General features: G+C 45.1%; 4 protein-coding genes across 4 annotated transcripts; 2 read left to right on the top strand and 2 right to left on the bottom strand.

Annotated features, from left to right (window-relative positions):
* Positions 1 to 2875: 2875 nt before the first annotated feature.
* Positions 2876 to 3519, top strand: SERLADRAFT_461090 (uncharacterized protein; the record flags this gene model as incomplete). The annotated part of the gene is made up of 3 exons (XM_007315541.1): positions 2876 to 3021; positions 3074 to 3209; positions 3259 to 3519. 3 exons carry the CDS (start codon positions 2943 to 2945, stop codon positions 3452 to 3454), a joined length of 411 nt encoding a protein of 136 aa, XP_007315603.1.
* A 33-nt stretch (positions 3520 to 3552) lies between these two features.
* Positions 3553 to 6684, bottom strand: SERLADRAFT_446745 (uncharacterized protein; the record flags this gene model as incomplete). The annotated part of the gene is made up of 15 exons (XM_007315540.1): positions 3553 to 3697; positions 3740 to 3859; positions 3923 to 3982; positions 4033 to 4167; positions 4228 to 4689; positions 4744 to 4820; positions 4888 to 5065; positions 5130 to 5498; positions 5551 to 5597; positions 5658 to 5889; positions 5935 to 6006; positions 6061 to 6164; positions 6219 to 6344; positions 6396 to 6468; positions 6537 to 6684. 15 exons carry the CDS (start codon positions 6582 to 6584, stop codon positions 3572 to 3574), a joined length of 2229 nt encoding a protein of 742 aa, XP_007315602.1.
* Positions 6685 to 6818: 134 nt separating this feature from the next.
* On the top strand, positions 6819 to 7679 carry SERLADRAFT_347272 (uncharacterized protein; the record flags this gene model as incomplete). The annotated part of the gene is made up of 6 exons (XM_007315539.1): positions 6819 to 6950; positions 7026 to 7095; positions 7143 to 7206; positions 7263 to 7350; positions 7412 to 7468; positions 7548 to 7679. The coding sequence occupies 6 exons, from the start codon at positions 6819 to 6821 to the stop codon at positions 7677 to 7679; spliced, it is 543 nt and encodes a 180-aa protein (XP_007315601.1).
* Positions 7666 to 11123, bottom strand: SERLADRAFT_461083 (uncharacterized protein; the record flags this gene model as incomplete). Its single annotated transcript, XM_007315538.1, has 19 exons — positions 7666 to 8054; positions 8111 to 8199; positions 8263 to 8512; positions 8572 to 8589; positions 8646 to 8687; positions 8747 to 8834; positions 8897 to 9054; positions 9104 to 9195; positions 9251 to 9330; positions 9383 to 9398; positions 9453 to 9562; positions 9624 to 9688; positions 9759 to 9892; positions 9946 to 9971; positions 10023 to 10163; positions 10215 to 10370; positions 10422 to 10925; positions 10978 to 11041; positions 11094 to 11123. The coding sequence occupies 17 exons, from the start codon at positions 10902 to 10904 to the stop codon at positions 7879 to 7881; spliced, it is 2124 nt and encodes a 707-aa protein (XP_007315600.1).
* Positions 11124 to 11163: the final 40 nt, after the last annotated feature.

Here is an 11163-nt window from a genome sequence, read left to right as displayed (position 1 = left end):
AAAAGACGACACATGCTTTGGAATGGTTCTGCAATTTCTGGTCACACTGGGTCACAGCGGCACTCACAGACCAAATCAGGCGGAGCTTACAAGTCAAATTCCGCCAGGTCACACAAGTCCTGATGCTGGTGGTATGTGCGGTACATACCAAAGCGGAGCTAGCAGTCCTTGATTGATTATCTTGGTGTGTGATTGTCTGTTTCAGTCGCCTAGTCATGACTCCATCATTGTTTTTGTTTCTCCAGACGCTTTGAGGCCCCAATCAGCTCAGTAAGTATCTGGCATTGTAGGGGCCTACCTATTGACATTTTCTAGAAAGATATTGCAATATTCCCAGCACAAGATCTGGTCAAATCTGGCCATCTTTCCCTCAAAATTCACACTTCTGGAGTTCAAGAGCATAGTGTCAGGTCTGTCGTTGTTGCTACAGATAAGCTATTCACTAAATTATTTCACAATTATATTCTCTATACTATATTCTACATCTGACAATTTTCTAGCTACCTGTACAGTGATTGTTGAGCCTCTGGAGGCCCAAGTGCATATCTCTTACTGGTGTCGATGATGAGAACTGCTGTTAGAAAACCACACACAAAAACAAACTAACACACAATCCTCCCAGATTCCACGGAACTTGTTTATGGGCTTTGCCTCCTAGAACAGTGGAGTGGTCTGGTTGTTCGTGGGGTGGTACATATAAAGATCCTTCAAAGTAAAACCCAGAGGTGTATGAGTGTGGGTTTTGAGGAGGAGGGATAGTTGAATTTATAGAAGATAGGGGCTTAGTGACGAGTATAGATGAGCACTACCTTGCTAATTGTAGCACAAGGTAGGTTTGAGAACAACGAGGATGATGAGGTGATGAGGTTCCCAGTGATAGCAGGCTCCTGACGCACAAACTGTAGTGCTCAGAAGGACTCTAATTGAAAGGGATAACAATGACTTCAAAAGTGGGAAGTGACGATGACAGCAATTAACAGTGGTAGCAGTGGGAAGTGTTGTGACCACACTGGATCACAAGTAGCAGCAAGAAGTGGACTTAAGATTAGAGAAGAAGTCTGGAATTGAGTTCTTGTTCTTTTTACAAGGTAAAATACAGGGGTTTCTATAGTAAAAGAAAAGTAGGCTATGCACAGTATAGCTGTGCAAAAAGAATGAGAAAGAACATGAAGGAAGGAATGTATGCTGACAAATCCTGTGTAGGTAGTACAGGATAAGATTGTCAAAAAAGGAAAAGAAAGGGATAGAACAATGAATGCTGTGAGTAATGTCACAGGTTTGTACAGCCATAAAGTAAAGTCCAATAGCAAAAAGAGAGCAGGAAAATCATGATGTCATGGGAAGATGCAGTAAAAAAAGGGCAAGGCAAAACACTATCAGTATCAACACAGTTCCTTTATTGTCAGTCAGGCATTCTAAAAAATATGTGTCCATAAAAATGATTCAAAAATCAAAAATAATCACACTGTAAATGAATGTTCTGCTGAAGAAAAAGAAACTGGAGCCACCGGTCCACCACCTAGTCCAAATTCGACAGTTCCATGGCCTTACCAATGGACTGGTTGTGTTGGACCACCTGATCAAACGAGGGAGGGAGAGGAGTAGTTCCAATTTGGAACAAGTGAGTCCCAGGCAGCGTGTGGTAGGTGTAGCTGTAGCGAAGACGATGGACAAAAGATAAGTGTACCCAAGTGAATGGGACAGCAATAAACATGGGCGACGCAAGGGGATGAACCTTCTCCAGCTCAAAAACTACCCACCCACGCTCCAACCAGGCAAGACGAGCGACCGATGTTTTGATAGTATATGATGGCAGATTGACATCATGAAGATGGACCTGTTGCCCTATTTGGACCGGCCGCCGGGGCTTTGCTGATATCAGCAGTGGCACGTGGTAGTCAACGGATCGGCGACGGAAGCGGATAGGAAGTGGTGACATCAGAAATGGTGGGGGTGCAAATAAGATGAGGAGGAGGGTGGAGTTGACGAAAAAGTGGATTAGAATGGGGATCCAGAAACGACCGTCAGGTGAGAATAAAAAGGAGAGGAAGGGGCTAGGCAAAGGAAGGGGAGTAAGGGAAATGACAAAAGCGATGGCGCAATGCAATGTGTAGCCAGTGGCAACGCAAAAATTTGCCGAAATGCCGAAATGCCGAAAGTACCGAATGGAAAAACAAAGGTGAGCGTGACTGGATTGCCTAATAGAGGTGGTGCTGATCAGCCACAAGTTCAAAAAAGGCAATATAAATTACTATTCCACGTGGCACTGTGCCTGTGTGGTGCAAAGGCGAGTCTTTTTGAATATTTGCTTCGTTATTGACACCTGTTCATGCTACCAATCAACTTTGGTGCATGACACCGGTTGCATCCGGTGTCCAACGATAGTAGGGATCATGTACATAACATTTGTTCTCTACAGTAGCTGTTTCAGCTGAAACCTTTATGTGCTTTTTCCTGGTGTGACTAGCCACAAAATGCCGAGTTCAAGCCGAAGGTGCCGCTCATGGTGCCTTCTCTATTACTACCGAAGCGGGGGTTCCTGCCAAAGGTCCTTACTTCGGACCAGACTACATTTATTGGACAATGTTGGCCCGGATCAGCACATGTTGATAATTGCTCTCCGCATGATCAAACATCTAGCTGTATGTAGGAGCAAGAATATATATTAATGATCTGTCGAAAGATTTGAACTCTAAGGTAGTAAATATATGTACGCAGAGTTCTACAAACAAATAAAAAAATCACCGAAGGCGTTACCAGGAATCGAACCTGGGTTTCGAGAAATCAAACCCGTCAAAATCTCGAGTGATAAGACCGCTACACTATAACGCCGATATGTGACTATTTATCCATACGAATTATGAATGACGCAACCGAGTGACAGTTATTGTGACTTTCCTGTTTCCTACCACTCCCTCCTTTTCCACCAAACTTTCAGTACAATGGAGTTCTCTCCTCGGTATTCACAACCGTTTACACTAGAGGAAGCTATACACCTCGACCTTCCCGTGATAACAGAAGGTCTTGCAGATACCTGCCTGCTACCAGCTGAAGTAGCTCACGCATACTCCAGAAATCGCTCGTCTTGAAAACTCGCTTCTTCACCTGGGGCAAACTCAGGAAGAACTACGGGAGTATACTAAAGGCCCCCCACCGTCGTCTCAAGATCCAGATATTTTGCAAGCAATTGAGGAAAATGAGATCACAATGTAAGCCACTTAGTGAGATAGTTTTACCCCTTTTCTCATGATTCGATAGAGGCTCACAACAAGAGCGCGTACTCATGCTGAAATTGGCTTTGACCCACAAAGGCGTACCAGAAAGCAGCGGTGCTCATTACGATTTTGCCCTATCAGTCACCAATCATGATACTTCTCTAAATGGGAGAAATACCTCTCCGACGAACGAGCGTGTTACTTCAGAAGGGACGGAGGAAGATGGTGTTTATTTGTAGCCTATTATTATCATGCATGTCTCTGGCGCTTGCTTCTGGTCTTTCATAATAACTGGCTTTGCAATCATTGCTATAGGATGTTCAATCACCCAAATAAGAGCCGTCAACTAACATATTTCATTTATCAGTTACTATGATACTAATCAGCTGTGCCCAATATGCCTCCTCGGGCGTGCCTCTGACAGCCGCTTCTGCTGCTTGACAAATAGTGTCACACCCCTCCGATTGTTGATCCGTGCCCGACTTTTGGAATATTGAGCTTATGATAGCGGACAAATCGAGTACAAGTCTTCGCAATGACGAGGAAGTGGATGGTATTTTTGTATATGGGCCAGGAATGCGGCCACGCACAGCATGCATAAATCCGAAGTAAGGTATTAGACGCGAGTGAATTGCTGAGACGAGCTGCGAGAGTCACGACAACAGTAAATTGGTAAGCACGTCCGCAAAGGAGGAAGGGAGACAAACCTCGTACGACATGTGAGCCCGTCTGCGCTGACATAGACGCAAGAGGAAACGAATGATAGTCTGGGCAAATGTAAATCGAAGGTTTCCTGTATAAGTGGAACTGCATTCACCTCGGAAGTGACAAGATCATTGGCTCCAATTTCCCATAATGTTTGCGGGAGATGAAGAATCCACTCTTCGTGTTTTTGTTTTTGATTTCGGAAAAGAGCTCCCAAGTTGCCCTTATATCCAGCATCTGTCTCCAACTTACAGATGCTATGGTATTAGTACCGAAGGACATCACCAATAAAAGCATGAGGACATACAAGAGAAATACGGGCAATGAATTCAATCGTCCACCTTTTTACTGCAGCTTTTGATGAAGTCTTCATTGCGTGTTCAAGTGTCGCGCTCAACACCGTTTCTGGTATCGATGTTGCTTCCTGTTCAGAATGTAACCCTACAGGCTGATTGAGCAACGACCAGATTGTTGGCAATATTGCAGCATACGCCGTGGTAGTTAACGGCCGAGCGAGTGCGTTCGAGGTAAAGTCGCATTGCAACAATTGGATGATGTATGAGCTGACAGCCTGAGCTTGCATGGATAATTTTCTATCAGGCGTTTGTGACAAGCCATGGAATGCATCGCGTTTTGTGTTTCCCTTGCGCCCTGTTCGGCCAAGATTTTTACGTTGATTGGACTCCGGAGAACGCCAGTGCGACGAAATGTTGAGTAATGATGTAAGTTCGCAATATATTATGTTAAGGTCTTGAAAAACCTGTTCCATCTGAGAGCGAAATTTGTCAGCACCATTTCAAGTAAAAAATGACCTGCACGCGACCTTCATATCTCGATGCGCAGGTTTGAATGGAAAATAAGGTGTCATAAAACCGAGCAATGTTTTCAATTCATTACACACTGCATCATGCGCTTGAGTCTATGATGCTGCATAAATGATGGTCTAAGATTTGAAAAAAGAAAATACTTGCTGGTACGGCTGTTGACTGCTGTAGAATTACTCTGTAAAGCGTACATGTGATCTTTACAGTAGCTTTGACGAGTGTAACCTCTACATCTGGTGGATTTGAGCTCGGAGAGAACACTGAAGGTGCGCAATCAAGGAAAGTTGATAATAGAGTGTCGTGAAGCGTTCGTGCTAAGTGCTGCAAGTAAATACACATATGTTGTTTCATCAAAGTTATAATGCCGTGGATGATGGTTACTCACGACTACAAAAGACGGGTCGATGGATGGGTGCAGATTGTTGCCTTCGGTGCTCATGGTTACATCCGGTAGCTCATTTAATATCTGCACATTCCATTCGGGAACGAGAGGGTCCGTTGCTGCTACATAGCTATAACAAAAATCTTCATCGAATGACTCGAGCTCGACTTCTGGTTTCCAGAGTCTGTGTGTGCTTGATGACGAACCCGGGCGGAAGAACTGATCATATGATCGGAAAGCTTCACCTGTGGTAAAAGAGGGGAGAAAATACCATGTCGGTAGGTAATCACTGTCTGAACTCCCAGTGTGATGGGTTATAGAGAGAGCCACTTTGAGAAAAGTCGACAAGGAGTTCAGTACCAGTGCTTTGGACTGTGATAATGCTTTTGAATATAGGTATAAAAGGTGTGGACAGGGTTCGTACCTTGGACGAAAGAACAACACTGGCAGTGGATGTGGCTTGGACACCACCTGTGGAGTTAGAAATTACTGTAAGGTCAGATACTTTACACATTAAGACAGATCTCTTACTGTCGGCGCTATCATATTTAGACCCTGCACTTAGTATCCCTAGATATCCCTCTAAAACCTGTTTGCCGTGCCCGGTCCCGTTTCCCATCCATCCTGCTACAACATTCTGGGGGAAAACATTCAGGAAAAGGTCTAAGAATCGTACGGCGTCGATGCGGATCTCGGGGAAGATGTTAGTTTGAGCGGAAGTGGTGAATAGAAGGATGAGTGATGAATATGGTAAGAGTTTTTCCTATAGACAATCATTCTGAGTGTTTTCGATAGAAAAGTAAGGGACAAGTCGTACTGTTGGTACCAATAGGAGGAACCAGTCTAGAAAACGCAGTAAAGTTTCTCGTACGCTGGAGTCCTTTTTATGTCTTCATCACGATGAAATTCGATGAAAACGTGTATCGTTACGAACCTCGTCTCCTATCAAACGCACACTGGCATTCAGGAAAGTTGTCAACGACTTCTCGATGATCTGTGGATATGCCTCAAAGAGTTCTTTAAGACTAAAGATGGCGTCTTGATGATATAGAACATTAATCACTGCATTCCTACAGTTTGAGATTGACGTACCTTTGCGCACCCCAGCGCTGTAATGACCCAGATGGGATATGAGGTCATCGAAAGAAAGTCTCTTCCTAGTGGTGGGTATGGTATCATCTTTTTCTGTGGCGATACTCTGTGTAGGTAAAGCAATGGCTATTCGACCATGTGAATCAAAGATAATCTTGCTATGAGAAAGTTGCTTACTCCGAGCCTTGAATGAGGTATCAATAACATTGCTGGCTAATTGTTTTCCTTTACCAAGTTTAAGCTTGGCTTTCTGTATAAAAAGTAATATAGCAAATGAGTTACAATCCCCGAGCAATGAAATGTGGAAAAAAAAAATACCGAAAAATCAGCTGCCTTTTCTTTCTTTTTCTTGGAGCTCTTGGGCATTTTATGCGTTTATATATCGACGTGTCCCAAAACGTTTCCCATACAATTCACTCGCAGCACAAGAACAGAGCCGACAGATTACACTGCTGATGTCTACTTCAAGTTATAGTCCAAATTCCTGAGTCACGAGATGGTGCAAAGAGGGGTTGTTTGGCAAAGGCCTTGGATCCAAACAACGTCTTGAGTTACCGCCGGCTCCGAGCCACTGGCGCTCACTCTGCAACACCCCCCAAAATGTCAGTCAGCCTCCCTTCGATTCTCGTTGCTATTCCACGCAATACTATTCTAGCTGTCGGACTGCCCCTTGTTCTTGGTATACTGAGTGGATCCCACACAGGTCGTGTTGTGCGCACCCAGTGGTACAATGTTTGTTGCCGTTGTTTTGATAGCGGACAGTCACCGTCATTTTAACTGATAGTTTATGCGGAACGCGCGCTTTAGACGTTGCGATTTCCACCTGGTCGCCCGCCCCGCCTAGCATTTCCTATTATCTGGCCTGTGCTCTACATATGTACGCGGCTAAGCTCAGTCGTCAATGTTTTTAATCATATCCAGTAGGCATGGGTTATGCTTCGCACATCGCCGTGAAGGCTCTGGACGTTTCATCAGACCCAGTTCTCCGGTACGTTAATTCTATGCCTGTGTTTCAGAGTTAGCTTCCTTTTGACTTCGTACAAGTTCTGATCTCACCCTCGCTCTTGGTTTGTACTATGCTCAACTCGCGCTCAACTGCCTTTGGAGCCCTCTATTCTTTGGTGCCAGACAGGTGGCGCATCTTTCTATACGCTCTTTTTACTTCGCTCGATGAATATGACGCGCATTCATAGATCGGATGGGCCCTTCTGGACAGCATCGCGCTTACCAGTACGACATTTTACATGACAGTACGTTGTTATGTTTCATCTGGTTCAGAACAATGCAGTAAGTTGGGACTTGTGACCTTGTCGCTCACCCATTGTACAGAAATTACTTCATGCGTCGGTAGGGACACGCAGCTCAATCCTTCTACTTCCCTACTGTGTCTGGCTTTCGTTTGCGACATACCTCACTGGTGGTTGTTGGTGGCTCAATCACAGCAGGAGACAATTGAAGTGAAGATATGATTTCTATCTTTCATATGTGGTGGTTTCTTTGTCATAACCACATTTCCGAAACATTTTTTGTAACTGGAATAAACTACAATGATGACAAAATGAATGGCATGGTTATGGCAAATGTACATCCCGCCTCAAAGCAAAATCGTTTCAAAACTGCAACACCCCTTCGAAGCATAACATTTGGTGAACGGATGTTTTCAGGAGAAATACATCATGGTTTTCATATTCGGGTGTAGATCCTTGAAACCACGTTTGAAGGCTTCGAGTGTCGAATCCGCCTGCCCCTGGTCGGCCTGCGTGGCTGAATCAGAGAAATCAAGTTGACCTTGGGGGTCATAATGATTCTTTGCACGGCTGCACACGATATCCGCATCTAAGAAATTTGCGAGATATAAGATTGTTAATGAAGGAGCTAAGGGACAAACTCACAATACACCGGGGCTGGGATGGACACAGAACGCGTAGCGCGTGCATAAACATGGCAAAGGGCAAACGAGAGAGCCTGCAGTCCGTCCGCACTGCAATTCACCCTCAGATCAGTTTCTGAAGGCTCATACTGACATCCATGAACCAACACTCACCTGAATTTGTTCTCATCGTATAACACGTTATAATGCGCGGGACGACTAGTTCCAAGGAGTCCTCCATGACTCTGAAGATACCAATCAAATTCGGTCGGATGTGCCACCACTTGGTCAACGACAGTACCCGCCGGGCAGTTGCCACTCCTGTCTGCATCTCCCGGGTTCTGAGGGAAGAATCGAACGTGGTGGCGCTTCGCCACGACGATCATTGTGATCAAAGGTTTGATCTTGAGCTCTGCGCAAGCTTCTGATAAAGTGAAAAGATCGTGAGTCGAGACTGTTAATTCTCATGTCATACATGCGCACTCTTCAGAGCCTCGAGTTCTATACATGATAAGTCAGTTTGCAATACAATTCAACCAATTATGATATGGACTCGCCTTCCTCTAAGACTTGCTTGAACTGCCCCTCCGAAACACCATCTATTAGCAAAAAGAGTTAGCGACACATGCCTATTACTGGTAAGTACGTGCTTACGAACCTCTGAAGAAAATCAAACGAGTAGGCGCTGGGTTTCCAGGCTTCTTTTCAGCCCTCTGGCGATACGTCATATACAAGCGCAGAACATCCTAGATGACCAAAGCTCAATTTATCAGTATAAATTAGTAAAGCGGGAGTATAAAATCATTACCACAGCCATCTTTTGCAAGTCTTCAATTATCTCCTGACGGGATTTCTGAACACAACTAGTTGCAACATACTTCGCAGCATCGGAATCCACATTGCCAACGAGTGCAGTGAACGATGGGCGACCCTCTGACCCGGGTGCAGGATGGATGACATCGGCACCTGACACACATAATGAATACCTCTGCCAAAGCAAGGAGATTTCACATACCCATGACAATAGTAGGATTACGGGGATCAGTTAGCACTGATGCAGATTGTTGGTCTGGAATGGTATTGATACCACCTAACTTCACGTTGATTCTGTGATACAGTCAATTAGCCATGGGCTATATGACTCTAGAGGATGTGAGCATACTTCAGGCAAACGTTTGCATAGTATTGTGGCTTCGCGCGGAAACACTTCGAACTCTTTAAGCATTGAGTAGCAACTCCAACCTACGAAAAGAGTGAGCTGAGTTATCTGAGTGAGCGAATGTATCGTACTCACAGTGACATCACCGAAACTGAACGAGGCGGGAGGTAAGAAGTAGTTCAGCACCAAATATCACTGCACGTACTGTTTGACGGCGGTGTATATATCATTTCCTCCATCAGGTAAGACTACAACGATAAGTTGAGGACGAACTCCGGTTTTTTGGAAGCACTGGGCACCAGCGTCACGCATTTGCTGAAGAATCCGCAAAGGCTCAGTATGCAAAACCCATGGACGTTAGTTCTGAAAAGCTCACATCAGCAATGCGGCCCTGGCCGTTTTGCCAAGTAACGATTGGAGCAGTGTCATTCACATTGATGCCTACAAAAGAGTCACAGGTCACATGCATAAATGAGCGAGATTATTGCAACTTAAGCACGCTAGGTCTCACCTACGCTGGCACAGCTTGACATAAGGCCAGAGATCATCTCTTGCGCGGCTTGCTGGTTAAACCGTGCTTGTCTCTCATAAACCACTACGACCCAACGATCGATGGAGGCGGGACGATAAAAACGCTTGTCGACCCTAGATTGATATTCAGATCAGCATAGCCTTCACACCCAGAATGCATCACTCACATGTTCCAAGATCCGTTTGCAGGTGCCTATAGGAAGGTGTTCGATATTGTAAACCATACGGGAAAGAAATAACTTACGATGGTAGGCTGTCGGCTATTCTGGCCGTACCTCAAGGTCGGTGGCTTCAAGACACGTGCTTGAAGCGCCAAAGGGCCAGCAGTATCTTCTACGTGCATACCAAATGTTCGGACATATTCTGATTGCCCATACGCCAGGACCTAGTCCATGGTCAACTCAGTGGATGCTATAGGAGAAGTATGTAAGCTTACTGCGAGTCCGTTTGTGATACTGGCGAGACGTTCATGAGGTTTTTTAGTCGCGAAATCAAGAACGTCCTTTGTCTTCTCTGGTGGAACTTGCTTTCTCATGATTTGTCCCTCGGGGACTGTGCATAACTCTAGAGGAATCAATGCCCCAGAACCCACCTGATTGAATGTCAGGTTGTTATCGTTTATGAACTATGCTTCCTGACACACCTCAATGCAGAGAACATCTGGGAATTGCAAAGGACGATTCAGAACCTGTCTAAAGTATTGTGCAACCGTCATGGAACCACCTTCCCGCATAGTAAAGGTAAGGTCTGAGGCTCCAGCTGAGCTGAGTTTTTTTACTACTCGGGGGGTTCTACGGCGACGTTCATCGCCATGGATTGTCTGGATTCGGATTCCTGAAACAAAACGCTGCAGGCGAATTCGTTCTCGATCCGGTAAACCGCGCTTAGGGCTGAGATTGTTTGGTTGCCCTTGCCTGCCGAAGAACTCCAGGCAAAGATCAATTAAAGGACCCGGCTTGTACATCGTTCCAGTCGATATATCCACATTCACAAGCATGCGTCCGATTGCAGGACGAACGGACTGGAAGTAGCCTCGCCATAAAACCAGGCCAACACCGATATCCTTCGTTTCCCTGTTGGTAAAGAATGAGCGCACGTTGAAAGGGTGGTTCATGGTGGGCTCCATGCGTATAACAACATTCAAAGCCTTTTGAAAGAGATCAGACGTCATAGAAGCGTTTACTGGAAATGGCACCTACGGTCAGAGCAGTCAAGACGTCGTTGTCGTGGGACTGCTGTCCTTGAATGAATCGCTGCAAAACCCTAAAACAATGATACCATGATATAGTGAATATCTGTGAAAAAACATTCTTACTCTGGGTTGATTTCCGCCACTTTAGTAAGTCTGATTTTATACACCTTGGGTCCTCGCCCTCCGGTATTCT

Source organism: Serpula lacrymans, assembly GCF_000218685.1.
Source record: "Serpula lacrymans var. lacrymans S7.9 unplaced genomic scaffold SERLAscaffold_4, whole genome shotgun sequence".
Lineage (NCBI taxonomy): Eukaryota > Fungi > Basidiomycota > Agaricomycetes > Boletales > Serpulaceae > Serpula > Serpula lacrymans.
This window is presented reverse-complemented; position numbering and strand designations above follow the sequence as displayed.